Here is a 24,056-nt window from a genome sequence, read left to right on the forward strand (position 1 = left end):
GTTGGAAATTGCATTGCCTAATTGACCTTTAAGTATCTTCTGAACCAAGGCAGGGAGTCACTGCTAATATCAATCCCTATGAAAGTTTTTAAGAAGAGTGGGTGATCAGGTCTATGAAATGGGGTTCTTGTCATATTACCTGTGTTTGTATTTTGTAAAATACTGTGAGTGGAAGTTCAGAGGGCAGTCATGCTGCTGCTGCTGTCAGGCCAAAAGCCATGTTCTTTATGGGAAAAGAGTGGATACTGCTGGATGTAATGGAAGAGTTGGTCATAGACTATTTTCTCCAGCATTTTCCCTAGGGTTGGCAGGATAGGGAGAAGGGCTGGAAGTGAGAGCAGTATGTAGGGTGAGGTTGTTTGGAAAAGAGTTTGATGAACTCCTGCAGGACGTCATTGGGAGAGAGAATGTGGAGTTTCTACATTAATAGAAGTTGGAGGATTTGGGGCCATCAGGAAGTTTTCAACCTGTAGTGAGGTTAACTTCCTTCCAGAATTGTTTTGGTGAGTACCAGAGATGTGCTTGTTTTGTTTGTTGATTGCTGTGCTGTGCTGCATGAGAGATTATTTAATGATGAGTCAGCTTTCCCTCACATGTCCATAGCAACATTCTCACAGTCTTCATGCAAAAAAAAAATGCAGAACACAACTGAAAATAAATCATGGACAAAGCAAATCCACAACCTCAGGGAGGGACCCTTTTTGCTTAGCTTATTGGTAACTTGAATAAAAAACTTTTACTTCCAGCCTGCTCCAGATTAAGTGGGATTCACTTAAAATTCTTCCCCTTGATGAAGCAGTAGATGCATTTAATGCAATATTTCTAAATACCCTGACAGAAAAAGCACCATTAAGAACCAAAACAGTTAAAAATAAGCCAGCCTATTGGTTAACTAAAAAAAAACCCAAAAAAACAAAGCAACTCATGCAACGTAGAGATCTATCTTGGAAGTCATGGCTACAAATCAAATCTCAAGAATCCTTGTAACAATATAGGCAAAAGAACCATAACAAACAATGCATAAAACAGTACAAAAAGTTTATTACAGCAACACCCAAAATTCATCATCAAACAATCCAAAAAACTTCTGGAAATCAATAAATACATTGCTAAATCCTGGGAAATCAACCCAACCCAGCGTATCCCATCCCCATTAACTATCAAAGCATTGCTTCACAGTTTAACTCACATTTTATAAATAAAGTAACCTTCTTCCTACAAAAATAAAGCTGCTACTATCCAGCCATCCCCCTCCAATCACTGAAGAAACAACAGACATTCACACTCACTCCAGAGCTAATATCTGCAAATTAAAGAATACTTATGCACCCTTAAGGCAATAACCACTGCCCACAACCAACTTCCATCTGAATACTTCAACAGTGCTGCAGAGTGTCTTGCATATCCTATCTCAATTCTAACAAACTGCTCTGTCCAAGAAAAACATGTCCCCACCTTATGGAAAAAAATCATATATAATACCCCTCCATAAAGACAGCTCTCAAATGAGCTCACAAACTATAGTCCAATCACCATTCTCTTACTCTTGTCCACAAATCTTGGAAAGATGTATTCACTCTCAGCTTACTACATATGTTACCCAATTAAAGTACAATGACTGCCCTTCTAAGTTTCACAGATAAAATAAATCACAACACATGCTAGGCCTTCTAACTTCAGCCTGATTTTTGGATCTATCCAAGTCATTTGACGCAGTCAATCATCAAATTCTCCTAACTAAACTTTCTTCCTATGGGGTATCACCACCTCACTTAACTTGTTTCTTAGCTACTTTACTAACAGGTCTCAAACAGTGAAATGGCAAGATGATTTTTCCTCTTTCCCTCCTTTATCTGTTGGGAGTCCCACAAGCCTCTGTCATATTTAACTTACTTTTCAATTACCTAAACACAGCAGCCAAAGACACAGCCCTGAAACATTCCCATCTCTTCATTCCATCATTCAAGCGTACACTAAGACAGCACCCCCGGTTAAACTAGTGCTAATATAGCTATATGAATTTGTGTCACAGCTCACAACTGCACAAAACACAATGTACTATTATTACAACAATAACCTCCTTTATCATCTCATCTCCTTTATCTTCCTTGTGTCTCCTCCCTCCCTTCCTTCCTTTCTTTGGGCTCTAAGTCTTTATCATAAAAAATGTATTCAGATGCAACCCATACAATTTGTTAATTTTAATTGAAACTGTTTGTAAATGTTTTAACTGATGTCAAGGCTTCTAATTAATGGAAATGTTTCTTATCTATGAAACTAACTTTAAATGATGAAACAATGCAAATGATGCCATGATGTCTCTATAATGGAGCTTTTCTTCCTGTGCATCCACTGAAAAGGGGCATTACTTAGTTGCACTGTCTGGTAAACAACTGCCAATAAATAGATTATTTACTTAGGAATCAGTTGTTACTAAGGAGGTGTTGACTGTGAAACATTTAAACGTGACATGAAGGTGTGTTCTTTCATCTTCCTCAAGGAGGAAAGGAAGCAGAAGAAGAGCAACAATTATGTAAATTTTGTAATTACGACTGCACTTTACTTGGGTTGATGCAATCCTTGAGTGTGAATATGTAAATAGGGGGATGTAGGGGTTCCCTCTGCAACTGGGATTATTTTACTATTTACACAAATTTCCAGCCTCATTGAGGACATACATGTGGAACGTATGTGTAGTTGAAGTAATGGACTTTCTGCTGAAATATACAGACTTTTATGTTTACAGGTCCTGCATCTTGAGGCAACATAGTAAAACTCAAATTGTACATGTCTATGTAGATAATTATATCATCTATGACTTTATGCAAGTACAGAAGTCTTGGCAGTATTTCCTTGTACCTGTCCAAATAAAACAAATGAGACATTAAAAGGAAAGAGAATAACAGTTATTTAAGTGAAAGAGTTTTATTACACTGAAACCTCTTTATACCTGAAGCTCAAGAAGCATTTTCAATATTTTGATGCATCTATTGCAACAAAGATTCAAAAATTAGTCACGTATTTATGCCATTGTAAGTTTAACATCACTAAGCAGTAGGAATTTACACAGTCTGATAACCAAATGCAACATCTTAATAAGGCAGTAAAACCCAAATTCACCTTCATTTGGAAGAGAGACAAAACAAATATATGGGCTTTAAGAATGTGACTAAAAATAGACCATGGCAGGGTGAAAATATAACTCCAAGAGATGTTTTCTTTTTTTAACAATTAAGTTTCAAATCGATGACCTTTATTTGAATGCCATATTGTTGTTGACTTATAGTTTGAAAGTGTGGTGACAGATTCTAGGGCCAGTAAACGACAACATAAAGCAAACCTTGGAGCAGCTATAAAATACCAGGCAAGAGGGCTTGACAACATCATTTTAACCGCATCTCATACTTTTGACCATCGGACTGATTCAGATGAATAAAATGCCTTTGCTGAACTCAAAGCATACCTTAGCACTACCTGATTGTATGACTATAACACTGTAGTCACACACAGGTTCTTTTTGTAAAAGAATTATTCTCATAATTTAGTTCTTTGCTTGAGTTGTCACAATGTCTGCACTTATTACTCTTTTTGGCTGCTCAATGCATGATGAAAAGTACATCCTCTACATAAAAAATCCTGCAACTCAAAGGCTCACAAAAACAATAAGGGTCTACAGCAGGGCTAGGATTTTTTTTGTGTTGGGTGGAAAATCTTTCCATTTTGATGCACATCTAATTAATTATATTTTTTTTCTATTCAGAAAGGCTCAGAAGTAGAACAACCATTTTCTCAAATACCTACCACCCCCTTTCTTAAACTGTTTACTAACCATGTATCATACTTCTAAAATGGGAGACTGAACCAAATAAATCAACCCATCACCAAAAATAAAGTCATTACATAATGCTCTTTGGTAAAACAATTCTTGAGAAAAACTATATAAAAGGTAGTATATTGAGAAAAGAAAATCATGACAGGAAAAATGAATATCTTTATTTTCAGAATTATAATTTCACTTTAAATAAACTTGACCACTGCAAAATGAAGTCATGCATGACAGCAAAAAATGACTGCCTTCTGTGTCAAACTGTGCGGTAGATTGTGTGACCTGTGGTAAAGCACACTAGTGGATTCCTCACATAAGGGACTTCGAACACGTTCAGCAGGTGACAGCTGTTCTGTCCCAGTGCTAGAGCAGGTGGAAACAAGAGGGCTCTACATGGGAGATTCACGGCACACAACAAGCTCCAACTCTTTGCGATAGAGTTTGCCGCCATCTAACAATGACATTATACTCTTTCTATGGCTGGTGAGGCACTCGATTCCCATTTCCTTGAAGACAAGATAAGACAAAAGAAAGAGATTAGATATACACGTCGACTGTATTCTGGTACCACTGTCTCACTGCAATAATCACCCTTTGACAAGACACCCCTTTCAGTAGTGACCAGGCTTGCTGGCACAATACATTAAAAGAAAAATTCAATATGTTCATAGCAAATCATATTAAAAACCTACTTATTTTAGAAATTTGCAAGTTTAAAAGTAAAATTGAATCAGTATAAGCTTTTCCACAACTGAACTGACAATCACATCAGATAAACACTTGGCTAAAATAAAATATAATACATTAAGACTAAATCATTCTCATACACTGATATGATTACAAATGTGTCTGCTGGACAGAGGGTTCACAGGTGACACATTTCACTGAAATATAGAAATTTCAAGGACCATGAATTATGAATCTGCGATGTTCTTCATCTCACATTGCTGCAGTCCTAACACTTGGGTAGTCCGCTGTCCCAGTCGGCCCGAATACCAAAGTATAAGGCTGAAGTCGGTCAAGGCGCATTTGTCTGACATCAGGACGTCAGGGTACAAATGCGCATGACCGACGTCATATCCTCAGTCTTTTTTGCCGCATGGTCCGATGCAGAAGCAGTATTGCGAGTGCAGGTTGGCGTTCTGAAATTTTCTGAAGTCGGAGTTTCAGACCGAATCAAAGTTGGCTAAGTACCCCGTTGGGGAATATTTTGGTTTTTTCTTGCCTCAGTATTTAACCGGATGTCAGAAAAAGTGAATAACTGTATTTCTTGTGGGAAACAGATACCTCATAGAGATTACCATACCTTGTGTATTCCTTGCTTAGGGCCTGAGCACGACGTTGTTGGCTGTCGCTCTTGTGCTAGATTTAACAAACGCACTATTAAGAGAAGATTAGATTGTGCCAGGTTAGTTTTGGGAAGCGTTGTAATTACAACATGCCGCCGGATGCTCCGGCGCCCGCTTCGCTAAAAAGCGCAAGGACAAAGCAGCGAAGCCTAGGGTGGAAGAACCGCCTGTCCCGGACGCCGGTTCTTTAGAGGGCTCGGTGGAGCCGGTGGTTCTACCAGAAGTTCCTTTGGATTCTCAGGGAGAGACTTTACTGTTACAGGATGTGTCCTCTCAGGAGGTAGGCCAGGCTGAAGGGGCTTCTCAGGTAGCTGTTCTCCCTCCCTTCCTAAGGTGGTTAGGCCCTCCCTTCTGTTTCCAAGGCTTCTTCTAGAGGCAGGCCAGGGTTTACTTCAGTGGGGTCTCCCCTAGTTCTTCAGGGTCTCTGCCTAAGAAACATATGCTTAAAATGGCAGAAGATTTGATTACTATGATTAGAGGTTCTATGCCCCCACCTGATAAGAGGCCTAGGGTGGAACCTGAGCTTGAGAGTTTTGAGCAGTGTTCGGAGGCTTCGGAGTCTTCGGCTGAAGACTTGCAGGAGTATCCTCCTTATTCTGATTCTGATGTAGATGACTCTACACCTTCGGCTTCTCCTCCTGAGGATTTTTCTTTTTCAGAGACTCTTCATTCCATGAGGGAGCATTTCAAATGGGAAGGTCAAGATTTCTCTGATTCCAGGAAAAGGCTTAGGGAATTTTTGTTTCTACCCCAGCATAGGCCTTTAGCTATACCTCCTGTTCTGGATGTGGTAGAGGATGTTTTTGCAGAGGCTTCCCTGAACCCTGATTCTTTGCCTCCGGCCCCAGTTAAACCGGATAGGTATTATAGGGTGCCTGAAGCTCATAAGTATCTTTTTAAGAGTCCTAGGGCAGACCCAGAAACTGTTTCTCAGGGCCCTAAAGGTGTTAAGGCTTCTGTTGTTAAAAATCCTGTTCCTTCTGATAAAGAGGCAAGGGCTTTGGATAGATGGGGAAAGAAGGTGTATACTTCTTCCACTTTGGCCATGAGGGCTTTAAATTGCCAGTTTCACATGTTGAAATACCAAAATTATCTCCTTTCACAATTGAAGTCTAAGGTAGATGCTCTGGCGGAAGGTATTGAGTGTAAAGAGTTGCAGGATTTAGTTCATGTTTCTGAACAGGTGGGTAAGCATTCCTTGCAATGTGGTTTTGATGCTGTACAGGCCTCTTCGAGGGTGGCAGCCACTGGTTCTGTTCTTCGCAGGCACGCCTGGCTGAGGGATCAGAATTTAGCTGAACATGTAAAGACAAGGATTTTAGATGCTCCTTTACAATCTGATGTGTTATTTGGTGCGCCTGTGGAAGCAGTTTTAAAGAAAATGGAGGACAAGGCTAAGTCTATGCAGACTGTTAAAGATTTTTGCAGGTTCAGCCTCCAAAGTTTAGTAGAAATTGGCCTACTAAGGGGTGGACTTATCCTTCTTATGATTCTCAGTCTAGGGGTAGATCTAGACGTGGTAGGGGCAGAGCTCAAGGTTCTTTTAGGCCTAGAACAGGCAGTTCGCCTGCCCAGTCTTCTGATGAGGGCAGGGGTCAGTCCTTTCGTAAGCAGACCCAATGACTTGCCTTTTCAGCTGCCAGAGCCTTCTCGTCTGGCAGCACCTTTGGGAGGAAGGCTGGCACTTTTCAAAGAAAATTGGAGTGTTATTACCCAAGACAGATGGGTATTGGATATCGTTCACCACGGGTACAGGTTCAAAGGCATGCCAGACATTCCTCCTATGCAAAGAAAAGAGACTCACAAGCAAATTTCTCTGTTACTCCAGATAGGGGCCATTCAGCCGGTTCCTGTGCCAGAAAGGGGCCTAGGATTTTATTCTCGCCTGTTCCTAGTACCAAAAAAGGGGAACACGTGGAGACCAATTTTGGATTTGTCTATCCTCAACACTTATCTGGACATTCCCAAGTTCAAAATGTTGACGTTACAACAGCTTTTACCTCTGCTGGGCAAAGATCACTGGATGGTAACTTTAGATCTCAAGGAGGCTTACCTTCATGTGCCTATCAGACTCAGTTGCAGGAAGTATCTGCGTTTCCGAGCTGGAAATTCCCATTATCAGTTCTCTGCATTGCCCTTTGGCTTATCTACTGCGCCCAGAGTATTCACAAAAGTTCTGGCTCCAGTTGTAGCTTTCTTCAGGCTAAAAGGAATACAGATCTATCCTTACTTGGACGACTGTCTGATTCTGGCTCAAGAAAAGGACGAGCTTCTTCAGCATCTGGAATATGTGATAGCAGTGCTAAGATGCCTGGGGTATTCTGTGAACGAAATAAAGTCCAGTCTAGTACCCTCTCAAGACATGTGCTTTCTGGGTGTGAGACTGAATACAGCAGCCCAGATGGCCTTTTTAACCCCGGACAAACAAAAGAATCTTTCCCTTTACTTCCATCAACTATCTCTTCAGTCCGGGCTGACTGCAAGGACAGTCCTTCAAGCCTTAGGGTTCATGGCATCTTGTATTCTGGTGCTTCCCAATGCCAAACTGCATGTATGGACACAGCACTGCCAGGATTTGGACACTGTCATTCCAATAATACCTTGCATTCAAAAGGAATTTTTGTGGTGGGCTCAGGAATGTCACCTAAACAAGGGACTCTCTGTGACCCGGCCAGAGGCGAGTCAGATTCTAACGACAGATGCCTCAGACATCGCTTGGGGAGCTCATCTGAATGGAAAGTGGATACAAGACAAGTGGCCTGCCAGACTACAGCATCTACATATCAACTTGAAGGAGATGTTAGCAGTCCAGTTTGCATTAATGGCTTTCAAGGAGTTACTTCTTCCAGGGCAGGTGTTGATTCTAACAGACAACACAACTGTCATGTGGTACATCAACAAGCAAGGGGGAACACATTCTTATCCTCTATGCAGGCAAGCAATGATTTTGTGGGAGACTGCGCTCAGCTTGCAGCTAAATCTACGGGCAAGGTTTCTGCCAGGAGCACAGAACTCCTTAGCAGATGTGTTAAGCAGGCAAATCATGGATCCCCACGAGTGGAAACTGGATCTTCATGTATTTTGACAATTGACAGTGTCCTGGGGAACTCCAGACATAGATCTGTTTGCTTCTCCACTAAACCACCAGCTGCCAAAGTTTTGCACGAAAAGGTTTCATCACACAGCTTGGAAAGTGGATGCTCTTTCGTTCAGTTGGGAAAATCTTCATGTGTATGCCTTTCCACCTCTGCCTCTCCTCCCAAAGGTACTTCTAAAGGTCAGACAAGACAAGCCAAGGATGATTTTGATAGCTCCAGATTGGCCTCGGCAACACTGGTACCCATTACTGAGGAATCTGGTAAGGAAGCCTCCATGGCCTTTACCTTTAATTCCACACCTTTTGTCTCAGAGGGACGGTCATCTACTCAATGTCAAGCTTCACTCTCTTCATCTAACAGCCTGGCATATTCTGTTTTAAACCACAGCAGGTCTCAACTTCCTCAACAAGTTTTGAATGTGATTATGGAAGCCAGAAGACCTAGTACACGTAAAGTGTATACAGAAAAATGGAAGAGATTTTTATTTTGGAGTGCAGCAAAGGATTTGGATGTTTCTGAGCCTAATTTGAGTGTGGCTCTTCAATATCTTACTGAGTTATTGGACAAAGGTTTGTCTTTCTCTTCCATTAAGATTCATGCTGCAGCAATTTCAGCTCACTATGATTGTGACCCACCATTGTTTTCTCATCCTTTGTTCAAGCAATTTCTTAGAGGGCAAAGAATATAAGACCCCACGTAGAGCTCCTACTCCTGCTTGGGACCTCAATTTTGTGTTGGAGAAACTTACTCTACAACCTTTTGAGCCTGCGGCTACTGCTGAATTGAAATACTTGTCATGGAAGACTGCTTTTTTGTTGGCCATTACTTCTGCAAGAAGGGTTTCTGAATTGCAGGCCCTTATGGCGGTTGAGCCTTTTTGATTTTTCATAAGGATAGGGTATCATTACGTACTAATCCTTCATTTATGCCTAAGGTGGTTTCTAGTGTGGCTTTAAACCAAACTATTCATTTGCCTACTTTTTATGCAGATCCCCAAAATAGGGGAAAAGATTTTGCACACTTTAGATGTACACAGGCAGTTGCGTTATTATTTAAGCAGGACTAGGATTTTAGGCAGTCTCAGCAGTTGTTTGTTTCTTTTGCTTTGAGTTCCCAGGGCAAGCCTGTGTCAAAACAAACTATATCTAAGTGGATTGGGTTTTGCATTGCATTCTGTTATTCCCATCATGGCAAGGAGATTCCAGCTGGGATTAGGCCTCATTCCACGAGGGCTACTGCCACTTCAACAGCATTTCTAAGGGGGGTGGCAACTAAGGATATTTTGGAGGCAGCTACTTGGAGTTCAGTGCATACTTTCTCCAAGCATTACCACCTTCCTCTCTATTCTAAATCCAGGGCTGGTTTTGCCACTGCTGTGTTGCAGGGCATTTTGGCAGCTCCTGCTTCATTATAGTTTAGCCATCCTCCCTTACCTCTGCTTTGGGATTCTACCCAAGTGTTAGGACTGCAGCAATGTGAGATGAAGAACATAGTACAGTTTTGTACCTACCATAAATGTAGATGTTTGAAGATCCACATTGCTGCAGTCCAATTTACCCTCCCTCCTTCCCCTCTGTGTTTAGGGGTGGTTGTGTGGGTGGGGTTCTATTTTTGTAAATTTGTATATATATATTGCACATATATTAGGTACAGGAGTGTTGGGTGTTTTTTGGTTTTGGCCTTATCTTTTTAGGGTCTTCTGACATCTGGGGCAAGAAAAGACTGAGGATATGACGTCGGTCATGCGCATTTGTACCCTGACGTCCTGATGTCAGACAAATGCGCCTTGACCGACGTCAGCCTTATACTTTGGTATTCGGGCCGACTGGGACAGCAGACTACCCAAGTGTTAGGACTGCAGCAATGTGGATCTTCGAACATCTACATTTATGGTAGGTACAAAACTGTACTTTTTCTTTTCTGTAATATATTTCTTTGAATTAATCTTTGTTTCTTATACTGCTCAGGGTATTTCCCAACTCCATTATGCTAACAGTACATTTAAGATACAGTTTCTGCATTTGAGAAGAAAACTAGATTTTCTAAGTTTGTGTGAATATACAAATGTACATATGAGTGCAGGAAATGTGTGCATGTGCAAAAACCACATCTAGTTCGTCCGTGTCATAGGCACTGAGGTGAGTATACTAATCACACTCAGTGTAAACTGTGTATCAAGTGTACCAAGTAAAGGATTTATTACGGTCCCAAATGTTAAACACTTTCTTATAACTCCCTGATAGCACCAAAGGCAAGTCTCACATCATATCTGAAGACTGAGTTTGCAGAATGCTTACAACACCACTCTTAGGACATAAGTGCACATTTGCTTTTGTTTACTTTCTGATGTTGTACTGAAAATCTGGGTTAAAAACAACTGCTGAAAATCGACCAAGTAATGGCTACTGGCAGTGAACTGGCTATGTCCATTATATAGCTTTCAAAACCAAGGACTTCTGGGTATCCACAGCTTTTACTTTCTGTGTTACTAACTGTTTAAAGGGCTTACCTTATTGTTTTTTTCATACAAGTCTTTGAGCAGGGCATCCAGTTCATTTTCATCGATATAACCATTCCCATCCTGTGGATTAAAAGAAACGTTAGAGACATTGCCACCTTGCTTTTCTAGTACATTTTTTTCACTTTCTCACAGGCACTTTTTTTCTTTTCATCAGTATTTACAAATGTTGTACTTTCATAGATGTCAAATTGAATAAGACACTATTTATTGTTTAAGAATGATGTATTGAATTTTGGTTTGGCACTGCATATTTACACTTGAAAACTAGAAATTGTAGAACTTTACTAAAAGTAAATTTGAAATATTATGTACAAGATTGCCTGTTATACACATTGATAATTATGATATGCTTTTAAATAAATTAGCATCACTTTGTACTTTTTTGAAGAAGAATCTGAGATGCATACACCAGAGGTATTATGCTAATTATGTGTCAGGCTTTTAGTGCACCCACAGAACATACATACATCTCATAAATTTTGAAGATGTACCATTTTGATTAGCTACTTGTTTTAGGTAAACTTCTTTAGAGAATTTTTTATAAGTTCCTGGAGGAATTTATTGTGTTTTACTGGTGTGCATACAACTGTAATAGGTCAGCAGGCCAGTGTGTGTATACCAGACTGGATATAACAGTTCTTTACTGCTTAGTTCATGCTTGGCCTAATAGGTTCATAGGTTCATAGGTAGGTACTAGGCTATCTGCCTGAGGGCATTTATAAGCCTAGCCAGAGTGTGTCAGCTTTCACCGCCCCATTGATTAATTAACTGATCCTCTGTCAAGCAGAGCCAATGAAGTGATCCCAGGGGTGTATTTTCTGTCACCCATCCACTTGTCAAGGTTTCTCTTGAAGAGTGTTAGTGAGGGGCTCTGCATAGGACATATGTTTGAGGCTAGTAATCCTCTTGGTGAGGTACTTTTGTGGTCTCTCCAGCTGTTGGAAGTGTCTTGTGAGGTACATCCCAAATGGGGCATTGTACTCTATGATGGGTCTGATGAGTGACGAGCAGAGGGGCACTATAACCTCTTTATTTCTAGATGCGAACCCTTTAGTAATTAGATGGGCCACATAGATGGATTTTCTAACTACTTTGGCAACATGATTGTCAAAGGAAAGATTACTATCTACCTGGGTCCCCAGATCTCTTATTACCTCTTCTATATTAAGGGGGCTGCCACCTATGTGGTAATTCATGGGTGTTTTGTTTTCCCCAAATGGGATGACTATGCATTTTTTGTCATTTAGCTTGAGGCCATGATTTCGACACCAGGTGTCTGTCTCAGTAAGGCCCTTTTGGAGGATGTCTGTGTCAGCTGGAGAGTCAATTATAGCTCCCAGTTTGCAGTCATTGGTGAACTTGGTTAGCCATAGTACTCTTGTGTTTGCCTCTACTTCTGAGAAGTATATGCCGAACAGTAGGGGGTCCCAGGACCGAGCCTTGCGGGACACTACTTGTGACTGGTTTAGAGTCGGACCTGGAGCTCGCTATTCTTACCGTGTGAGTTCTGTCTGTAAGCCAGTTGGCAACCCATCTCATAATGTAGGGGTTTATGTTCAGGCTGGTGAGTTTTTCTGTAATACCTGAGTGGGTATGGTGTCGAATGCCTTGGCGAGGTCAAGGTTAGCTGTGCGAACAAGCTTTCCCTCATCTATGGCCTTGGTGACTGTCTCGAAGAAGTCATCCAGGTTTAGTAGGCATGATCTGCCCTTAACAAAGCTGAACTGGGTCGGGTCAAGTATTTGGAGGTTCCCAATGTCTTTGTTAATGAGTTCCATGATGATGCATTCCATAGCCAGGCTAGTCAGGCTAATGGGACGATAGTTACCAGGGTCAGTTGTTGCCCCTCCTTTGTGGAATGGAATAACCATTGCTGTGTGCCATGCCATTCTATGGGCATGTAGCCTGTGGAGAGGCTGAGGTTGAACAGCATGTTTAGATGGGGGGTTAGTTCGTTCTGTAGTTCATGCAAGACACAGCCTGGGACACCATCTGGCCCCATTGACACTGTGTTTTTGGCTTTTGAAAGGGCTATTTTCACCTGTGCGTCTGTGATTTGAGGGACACTACACTTTTCCAGTATTGTTGTGGGCCCTTTTGGGGGTGAGGGGGGGTGAAGTTTGCACTGAATGTATCTGCCAGGATGTTGGCAATATCAGTAGGTTCAGTATATTTTGTGCTATTTTGCACTAGTTCAGTGCATATCTGCGAGTTGCCACTTGGATTCTTAACATAGCTAAAGAAGGCTTTGTGGTTATCTTTTGAATCCTTGGCTATTTTTCTTTCGATGTTAGCCTTGGAGGATTTTATGAGGGATCTTAGTTTCTTACTGATACTGATCAGGGATGTCTTTCCTTATTGGGATTTGCTTTTTTTTCTGAATGAGTTACCTCCTTCTATTGTATAGCCTGTTTATGACAGGGGTCCACCAGACTGGTTTCCTTCTCTTAGAGGAGTGAGTCTTGGTTTTGCAAGGGATAGCAAGATCCATGCATCCTTGTAGGTGCTCATAGAGTGCATTTGTAAAGGTTTCTGCATCTTGGGCAGCGTTATCCTTTAGCGTGGGGGCTATGAAACTTAACTCCTCTGTCTTAAGTAAGGTGAAGTTTGCTTTAGAAAAGTTTTTTACTGTTGTTTCCTTAGTTGGGGGTGGTGGTGGGGTGTGGACATCCAGGGTGATTAGTTTATGGTCTGATCTAACCAGTAACGGGTTGACCTCCGGTGTGGAACACCTGTCACCCATGTTTGTGATGACCAAGTCCAATATGTTTTCACCTCTGGTAGGGGAGTTTACCAGCTGATCTAGGGTGTTTGAGTTGATGAATTCCAGGAAGCGCTGGGCCTGGGAGTTTGTACTCGAGTAGTTTACCCAGTGAATGGTAAGGTAATTGAAATCGTCCAATATCAGGGTGTTCGGTAGGAGCTTCATGTTTTCCAGTGTCTCCAGAAAATTGGAGTGGTGGTCCTGGGTCATGGATGGTGATCTGTAGCAGGCCACAATTTGCATTGCAGATTTGCCCGATGTTAGTTGCACATGGAGGATCTCAGAGGTATCATGCTGCATCACTAACCTGGAGATGTAGTTATCCTTGATGAATGTGGATACACCCCCTCCTTTTGTGTTTCGGTCCATGTTCTGTGGCCAAAACGTGTGGTACGAGTTGTAGCCCAGTAGTGCTGGGGTGCTCTCTGGAGCCTTGAACCAGGTTTCAGTTACTGCACAGATGTCGACGTTCTCCATACTGAGGAGTGTTTCGAGTGTGTGCATTTTGAGATTTAAACTCCTGGCGTTGAGTAGCATAACCCTCAGTTTTTTGTTAATTGTGCTTTTTACGGAGGTGGGTTTGACTTTTGAGCCTTGCCTAAAAAAGGCACTATGGGGACAGCAAGAGCCTTGGCCAGTATTCAAAATCCTAGGGGTGACAGGTGCAAGCCGTCTCTTGTGAAGCAATGCGGCTTGTTGAGCATGTCGTCCCAGGCTGATAGACACTGGATCCCCTTTAAATGACACCAGAAGCTTAGCCAATTGTTGAATTTGATAATTTTTTCTTTATACTGAGGTATCATTCTTGATGATGGCAGGATGCTACTCAGGGCCAGGGTCATACCAGCCTGGGCTACATGATCAGAGAGCTCTTCCATGTCTCTTTTCTTGTAGTCCATGGAGGTATGTCTCAGGTCATTCCACACCACCATGAATAATGACAGTCATATTTGTACTTGTTCTGGAGTGACCTGAGTGCTTGTGTTATGTGGCGGATTCTGGCTCCCGACAGGCAGCTAACAGTAACCTTCTGCTTTTCCAGCCTAGTGAGTGGGACGTCAATGTACCTGACTATAGAGTCACCTATTACTAGTCTGTTAGGTATGTTATTTCGCCTTAAGGGCTGTGATTGTGCGGCACACTGATTTTGTGTTTTATGTGCTGTCTGGTATGTGACGGGAGGTGCAGATTGCTTGGGTGTCTGCTTTGGAGGTTTCTGATGCTTTTGCAGGTTTTTATTTAGAGCCTTCGAGTATGATTTTGTGTATTTATGTGTATATTTTGCCAGTGCTGGTTTAGTAGGTCTATGTGTGGCTGGAGGTGTGGTGCAAGTGTTAACCTTCTCCTCTTGACTGTGTGTTAGTGGTAGAGGGATTGGGGTTTGATTTTTAAAGGTAGAATTTCTAGCCTTAATTTAAGAGCTCCAGAAAGCTGAAAACAGAGCACATGGTATGAAATTACTAAAGCTGGCATTTTGAGCTGATTCCTGAAGTAAATAGCTGGAAAGTATAGTTTTCTATTGCATGTATACATGTCGAGTAAATTATACAGTGTAAGTGCTATTTTATTAAGTTTTACTGTACTTTTTTATTGTCTGGTTAAAAACCTGTTGTGCTGTGTTTATACTGTGGCCAGGCAATTACTGCATTGATAAAGTGTTTCTGGCATCTGTTTTAATGTTTTCTCTATTTTTAATAAACTTTGCTGCTGTCTTATAAGTTTTCTATCTAGTTTTTGGTCAAATGTTAGTTTCTAAGATCTAGTGGTAGTGGCTCTGTGGCAGAGAATTAAACTGCTACTGTATTCTGGAAATATGTATTTTTGACTGAATTCCTAAGCAAATTTTCTGTTTGTTCTTTTATTTTCCCTTCTGGGATGAACAGTACTAGGCATCACTCCATGCAGCACTGCGCAAATCTGTAGTCAGTAAATGCAGGCTGTTCCAGTGCCAAATTCTCTGCAAACAAACATACTCATTCCCACATCCACCGAGAGGGTGTAGCTGTACTCCCACACTGTCTACTAATTAGATTCAAGCCCAGTACCATATCAGGTAACTGGGAATGATCCTTGATCATAGGATCATAGGAGGTTACTAGGCTAACAGCCCCAGGGCCCTTACAAACCTAGCCAAGTTCAATCAGTGCTCCCAAGGGTGTCTGGGTCATGCAGACACTATATAGCCCCTGCCCAAGAGGGACACAGGGGGAACCCCCAGGGTGAATTTCTGGTTACCCATCCAATCGTCCAAATTACAATTAAATAGGGCCAATGATAGGCTTTGTTTAACAACAATAGGAAGCTTGCTTCAAAGGTGGGGCAATCTCTGTGAGACAAATCTGTCTCCAGCAAGTTCTGTTGATGTTACATACCAGGTTAAGGTCTTTTGAGTGAGTGACCCGTGTGTCCTTTGACTTGCAAATGTGCAGCATTTCCATTGTCAGAGATTGCTCTATATGCAAGGCACAGGTTACCTCTGAGCAGTCTGTATGACACAGAGTAAAGTGACAATGATTTCAGTCCGTCGCATAAGACAGATCTTGAAGACCCTGAATTTTCTTTGTAAGGAAACTTTGTGGTCTCTCCAACTGCAGCAAGTGTTTAGAAAGGAACATACCAAAGGGAGCATCATACTCTGTAATTGGCCTGATGAGGGAAGAGTACAGGGGGGATATAAACTCTTTTTTTATGGAGGCAATGCCCTTACTTATGAATGAACAATATAAAATGCCCTTCGTACTACTGTGGAGACATGGTGATCGAAGTTAAGGTTGCTGTTGTTCTGTGTGCCCAGATCTCTCACCACTGACTGTGTACGTAGGGTAGTGCTATTGATGTGGTAGTTTGCAGGAACATCACCCTTGCTGAAGGGGATGATAATGGCTTTTTTTGCATTAAGTTTAAGACCATGACTTTGACACCAGTCGTTAGTCTGTGTAAGACCTTGCAGGATGTTGACATCGCTAGGGGTTTCAATGATCACTCCCAGTTTGCAGTCATCAGCAGACTTTGTCAGCCACAGTCCTTTAGTTTTAGCCTGTACTTCTGAGAAGCAGATTCTGAACAGTAGGGGTCCCAGAACTGATCCCTGTGGAACACCACTGGTTACGGGTCTGCTGGAGGAGGTGGAGTCTCCTGTTTTGACTGTATGAGCTCTATCAGTGAGCCAGTTTGCAACCCCCCCTGACAATATATGGCTTGATACCCAAATGGGTGAGTTTATCAATGATGCCTGACTGGAGGATTGTGTCAAAGGCCTTGGCCAAGTCTAGGTAGGCCGTATGCACAGATTTTCCCCTATCTAGGGTTTTGGTGACTATTTTGAAGAAGTCCACCAAGTTTAACAGGCATGATCTCCCCTTGACAAAGTCAAACTGGGTGGAGTAGAGTGTTTGGAAATTTTCTATATCTTTGTTAATAAGGTCTATGATGATTCGTTCCATCACCTTGCAGATAAGGCTGGCCAGGCTAATGGGTCTATAATTTCCGTGGTCTGTGGATGCACCTTCTTTGTGCAAAGGGATGAGGGTAGCTGTTTTGCATTCTGCAGGGAAGAAGCCTGTTCTTAGGCTGGGATCGAAAAGTGTGCCCAATGGTGAGGCTAACTCCTATTTTAACCCATGAAGAACACAGCCCGGGATGTTGTCTGGTCCCATTGAGACTGTTTTTGGCCTTGGAGAGGGCATTTAAGATCTGGTCCTCAGAGGTAGTAGGTGGGGTACAGGTCTTAGGGATGCTTTGGGGTATATGTGGTGGGGACAGGGGAGTGAAGCTTTCACTGAACCTGTCAGCCAGCAGGTTTGCTATATCCACAAGTTCTACATATGTAGTACCATTAACTACAAGTTCAGTGGAAATCTGGGCCTTACCTTTGAGGTTATGGATGTATCTAAAGAACACCTTGTGGTTATCCTTAGTTAGAGAAGCTAACTTGGATGCATAGTTAGCTTTGGAGGACTTCACTAGGAGTCTGGTTTGCTTGCTTAAATTGAGGAGGGAGTGTTTCCAGTTTTGAGACAGTTCCTTCCTACTTTTAGACTGCAATTTCTTTCTCCTGTTATATTGTCAATTAATGGCAGTTGTCCACCATGCAGGTTTGTTTTTCTTTGAAGATCTTGCTTTGGTTCTCTCAGGTATGGCAGAGTCAACACAATTGTACAGGCGGTTGTATAAAGCATTGGTGTATAACTCAGCATAAGTGTCTGTTCCATCAGTAGGGGGAGTGGCTATGAAGCTATTTATGCTGTCATGTAAGGTCTAGTTGTTGATGGGGGGGGGGGTCTTGTGTTATAGTTACTTCTAGTGAGACTGATTTGTGGTTAGATCTCACCAGGGATGGCCACACAGTGGGGGTGGCTGAGTGGTCCCCCATGTTGGTGACCACCAGATCCAGGATGTTGGAGCCCCTTGTGGGTGTGTCAATCAGCTGGCCTAGGGCATTGTAGTTAAGACCCAGGAACTTTTGGGCAAGTGCGTTAGAACACTTATAATCTACCCAGTTAATGGATGGATAATTACAGTCACCCAAAACTACTTGATTGAGGAATAAAGATTCCTCTTATCTTTATTACTTTCCTCCTTTTACTCTACAAATATTAAACATTTTTAAATAAATTCTTCAGCCATATTCCTGCAATATTACTTATTCCTTTTTACACAACAGATATGTGACATCTTGTAATAAATAACTATATTCTTGGATTAAAACAGAAGGTCAGCCAACTTGCAGCATCACTGCATTCCACAATAATACACATTAAAATATCATACTCTGATATCATTAAAAATTCAATGCTGATGTCTCCCGGACCTAGAAAATCTAGGACACAATTTAAAATATGCACTAAAACACCTATTTGCACAAGCACAGTAAAGGGTCACTAGGTAATTAACAACTCCAAAACTAGTGCACTTAGACACAACGGTGAAGTGGTGATTGTTGACACCACTGTCAGACGCACCAACGTAACTGTCATGAGGCTGGGCAAAGAGATGGTGACAGTGAGTTGCCTTTCAGGAGCCAAGATCTCTTACATATCAAGGCCTTGAAAGACCCTTAAGCCAAAACAATATGGTTATGAAATGGTAGTGGTCCTTGTTGGTGTGAACAGCCAGGCATGGAGAACCCTGCGGGACATGCAGAAAGACATGCGAGAGCTATGCATGCATGTCCCAAATGCAGGCTTGACCCTCTATGAATGATGTAAAGTATAGGGAAAAGATGATTGACTATAACTGACTGCACAGTTAATGTCATTCTAGGGGGATCCAATACGAGTCAGCAAAGGAAGAGATGTTAGAAGTTACTCTTGATTTTCCAGGGTTGGCTTGCTCCTCTCATCCCAGGACCTTTTATAGGCAGAGTCCAGCTAATGGCTGTTGGAACCTAACCAAAACAAATCAAGCACCAAAGGTAGCTTTGCATAATGCTAAGAGTCTAAATAGCAAATTGCCTGATCATGAGGTCATATATAGAAAAAGCTTCCTCCACTCCAGGTTTTTACTCATACCACATCTCTCAACCTGACAGAAAATGTAATAGAATATCTATATTTGTTAGGGACCACATAACTTGGAGGCAGACCCCTAGAGACCCCGAAACTAAACTGATTGCTATGCAAATCTCATTGAACAGGGCCAGCTATTATATTGTAGCATATTACAGAACCCCTCTATGCTCCCACAAAACCATGTTAGGTTCCTAAACATACTGGATGAACCTAAATCAACAGGAATTCTATTATTCAGGAGACTTCAATTAGATGATGACAAACTGGAACACCTATACTTCAGCTGTAGGGTATGCCCCAGAATTCAATGATTTCATAAACAAAATCTCCCTGGAGTAAATTTTCAAGGATCCCACTACAGGATAAAACATTCTTGACCTGGTCCGTACCAAAAGAGGTTTATATGTGTATACTAGGCTAATGACCACTATGGTCTTTATAAGCCTGGCCAAGCATCCCAATTGTATTCTGCATGTTTATGTGCATTAGAGGTTAGTTTAAGGGGTATAGCTAAGCTAGGGTAAAATTTACAGACTGCCTCTGTCCATTAGAGACATAGGTCCTAGACTCGTGGTGTAGTTCTGATTTCTCATCAATTGGTCCAGGTTTCTCTTGAATAAGGTTAGGGAAGAGCTCTACTTCACATGGATGAGAAGCCTGGTTTAGAGAAGGAGAATCCTACGAGACACATACCTGTCCCTCCAGCATGCCCTACTTACGTTACAAGCAAGGTTTAATTGCTACATCAAGTCATTCTGATGCCATTTGTTTTGTGAATATGCAAAAGTTCCATCAGAGTGGGATATAAGGAAGCCTTGTATGCCAGGCATATATCACCTCTCAACAATCTGTAGGAAACAGAGTATAGAGATAGGGCTTTAAGGGGATCTGCACATGACATGTTGCCTATGCCCTGTATTCTTTTTGTGAGGAATCTCTGTGGACATTCCAGTTGTTGCATGTACCTAGTCCAAATGGGGCATTATACTCAATGACAGGCCTGATGAGGGCTGAATGCAGTGGAACCATGACTTCCTTGGACCTAGATGCCTTGCCCTTGCTTATAAGCTGAGCAACAATTAATGATTTCCTTACTACCTTAGACACATGTTAGTCAAAAGCCATGTTGCTATCTACATGTGTACACAAATCCCTGACAACTGGTTCTACTCTTAGGGGTGTGTTATCAATGAGGTAATTTCCTAGGGTGGCTGACTATACAAATGATACTATTTTGCATTTCTTGGCATTCAGATTTAAGCTGTGGCTTTGGCACCAGTCATTTGTGTGTGCTACTCCTACCTATAGGATGTTAGTGTATTTGGGGGATTCTATGACTGCATTTAGTTTACAATCTGCAAGCTTGGTCAGCTAGAATCCCTTCACAGTTAGTCCTATCTAAAAGTTATGTCCATTTGTGAGTTAAAGTCCCTCTTTTTTATCTATCTGAACTGTTAATTGCATTTTCATATTCTTATTGTTGCTACTGATGTTACTGCATGGAGAAGGACTTGTGGGGTTATGATGTCACCTAGCATCTCATACTCCTGTTAGGTTTACCTACAGTGAAAAAACTTGCTGTGATGATGGAGAGGAAGAGTGGACTAGCTTCAAAAGAGCTCAGAGGTAGATCACAGGTTGCCGAACATAGACTGATATTGACTAGACTCCCTTTTCCAGTTAAATCCAGTCACAATCGGGTATCATTTTCTTTCAAAATATCCAAACAATTAGATGGAAACAACTTCACAGGCTTCAAATGTACAGACCATCTATAATTCTATGATAAAATCTCAAAATTCAAGTTTAACTATATTGCCCAACATGTTGACACAGCAAGTATTTGCACAAACTCCACGTTTACATACATAAATGCATTGACCAGGTCACCCATACCAGATCCAAGCAAAATGGAAAGCTTAAAAGTAAACCAGGCAGATTGACCACATGGATAAATAAAAAAAAATACAATAAAAGAAAAAAAGCTTAAACTGTAGAGGGAAAAAACCCTCAAAATGTTAAAAAAGCTAGTGAAGGAACTTAAAAAACATCATCAGGAATACAAAGGCATCCTATGAACTTTGACTTTAGATATGTTAGGGAACTAATAATAGGACTAACTAACAATAAGGAATATCACCCAACATTACTCAGAACTAAAGGAACTACTTACTTGGATCCAGTAGACATAGCCAACATGCCAGCAAATACATTCAGTGCACATTTCATCCCCAAAGCAAATATATAAAACGCATATCCCACAGAATCTTACACCCCTCCAACATAACCAAACACCTGCTAAAAGAACTCTCCAAATTTAAAAATATATCATCAATAGGGTGTGATAATACCCCAGCGCCTGATAAACAGTACAAAACCTGTCCCTGTGGACTCACTCTTACAGCTGTTCAGCCTAAGCTTAGCCATTAGTTTTGCCCTTGATGTGTAGTGCACAGCTGTTTTGATGCCACTTCACAAAGATGAACCCACCACTGACCCCAAATGTACAGATCCATTAGTATTACTAGCCTTATCGGCAAAGTCATGGAAAGTATAATAAAAAGACCTAATTAAATATGATATCAAAACTCTTATAAGGCTTGACCTCCCATCAGTTATGGCTTTAAGGGTAGATTCTGCCTAATGAATCTGGTCACTGAACGAGTAATATAATTCATGGACACTGGCCATACTATCCATACAACATACTTCAACTTGATTAAGGCTTTTATCACCATGTTACATTCTAACATAATAAATAAATTGAATGAGCTCCAAACTGACCCCTGTGCAGTTATGTGGATAGCAAACTGGTTGGGACATAATACCCATGTAGTGAGGGTGGCAGGCTTGTCCTCAGTAAACATAAAGGGGTCCACTAGTATTCCTCAGGGCTTCATGCTGAGACCCCTACTACTCCACACCTACTTTGTAGCTCTCCAAATTATAAGTGGAGATCTCTGGCTAAGAGTCTACCTTTAAGCGCATCACAACAGCTGTGCACCATACGTCAGGGACACAACCAGATGCTAAGCTCAGGTTTATGACTGCAAACTTGGTGTCCTCTTTAAGTACCTCCCTGATACACAGAAGCTTGAAATGAAACTCACACATATGAACAACTGGTGCTCAAAAATGGTTTAAAACTAAATGCTAAAAAGTGCAATAGTATTGCATTTGGTAAACAATTCCTTCATTCATCTTACAGTATATACAACACCCTGCTTCAAAATCAAAGTGTGGTGAGAGACCTTAAAGCATGGAAGGTTAATAACCTTTCCTTTGACCATCATGTTGTAAGTGGTTAGGAAATCTTTTTACTTTGCACAGCTCACTACAAAGGGTATTTCATCTAGATCCAAGGAAGTTCTTACCCCTCTATAGTCCATATTGATCACACCTATTATTGAATACAATGCCCCGTTTAGGATGTATTTTACTGCTTGTATCAAGTAACTGGAAAGACTCCAGAGATCATAACTAAAAAGATCACAGTCTTATAAGACAAGAGCTACCAGGGGAGGCTTGAAGCACTGTCTTTTCCCTTTATTCAATGTCCTGTAGACTCCTTTTTGTTGATCTGTGTCTTGCCTTTTAGGCCATAAGAGATCCAGTAGTCAAAGGTCTCATATCCACTCAAATCAAAAAGTCCCATTAAAACTATAATCAGGATCTAAATCTGCTTCAGTAAATAACAGTTTCATCCTTGGTATGACTGACCTGTTGGTCCTTAAAAAAGGAAGTAAGGTCTTAGGAGAGGCTATTGGCAAGGTGTAAATGGCCAAACGGCCCAGTTGCCTTGTATTTTCTATGATTCATGGTGTGTTTAAGTGATACATCAAATAGTAAATGCAATATCTGGCCTCTGCCTTTAGTAGTTGTAGCTTTTGTTTTAACATGCCATGTCTGCTAATGGCAGTGATTAGTTTCTGAACTCCTGCTACTGGTGCTTTTGTACAAGTTGGTTGGTGGTGATGGTGGTGACAGCAGAGATATAGCAAGTAAAAGCCAAATAGTTATTTTTGGGATGGTGTGGTGATGTACTTTTCTGTAAGAAAAATAAGAACTAGAGATAATTAACACATGTAGCTAATTTAAGTAATGAATTAAAAAATTACAGAGGAGGAATATGCTACAAGCAGTTTAAAAAGTCAGTATTGTGTACTTCATTAGGGGGAGCAAAACATAAATGAGTGTGAATCCCACAACTGAATTATTCAGTATTTTTGGAGACCAAGAGAACTGGGCTTGATTTGGATTCTGTTGTTCTTCTAGGAGACTTTAGCACTCACATACAGATTAATGGATAACATGAAGGAGAGTAACTGTAAAAAAAAGTTTTCCATCCCTGAACTTGAGTGGTGAATTGGTTTGGACATATGTGCTGGTCTTGGATTGTTCAAAATAAACACCATGTTTGAACACAGGGATGCCCATGGATACTTGATACCAGGATCCTTTTGGGGCATATCAATGACTAACATAGGAGTTATGCCAGCAGACCTGAGGACATATATTTTAGGTAATCAGGTCAGGAGCACCTAACCTAAGTACCACACATTCAACTTACCACCATTTGGCAGTGATTGGGAATAGATGATGGGGAAGTGGCTGAACAGATGCAGGAAATCAAAATATGTAGTGGGAATATCATTGAAACACATAACATATGCTTCCTTGAAGGGTGAGTTCAACTTCTGCACCCAGAAGACCTTTTCCCTTATAGTAAGGGAGATCAGGGATATGAATCCTGGGGTCACACCTGTGTGTGTTAATTCACATGAAGGTGGAAACACAAATCAGAGTACTTCCTATGAAAAATAAGAAAAAGTGGTCCAAATGTAGGTGGAGTTTGTCTAACCACGAAGTGCACTGGTGACAGGGAGGCAGGGGCAGAGTTAGGGGGATGGGGTCTTATTAGGCATGAGGGTAACAGGGTTGGGAGAGGACAGATTTTATTGCATGAAGTAAGAGGGGGAATACTTCAG

At 41.3% G+C, this 24,056-nt stretch overlaps 1 protein-coding gene across 1 annotated transcript in view; it reads right to left on the reverse strand.

Moving 5' to 3' along the window:
* Window positions 1–3,971: 3,971 nt before the first annotated feature.
* Window positions 3,972–24,056, reverse strand: part of CALB2 (calbindin 2) — an 865,351-nt gene continuing 845,266 nt past the window's right edge. Inside the window, exons 10-11 of the mRNA XM_044081296.1 lie at window positions 10,783–10,854; window positions 3,972–4,332 (exon numbers count right to left, since the gene is read on the reverse strand). Coding sequence (XP_043937231.1) covers window positions 4,216–4,332; window positions 10,783–10,854 — 189 coding nt within the window. The 3' untranslated portion in view covers window positions 3,972–4,215. The remainder of the gene's footprint in view (window positions 4,333–10,782; window positions 10,855–24,056) is intronic.

Source organism: Protopterus annectens, chromosome 8.part0 (genome assembly GCF_019279795.1).
Source record: "Protopterus annectens isolate FY-2018-M chromosome 8.part0, PAN1.0, whole genome shotgun sequence".
Lineage (NCBI taxonomy): Eukaryota > Metazoa > Chordata > Ceratodontiformes > Protopteridae > Protopterus > Protopterus annectens.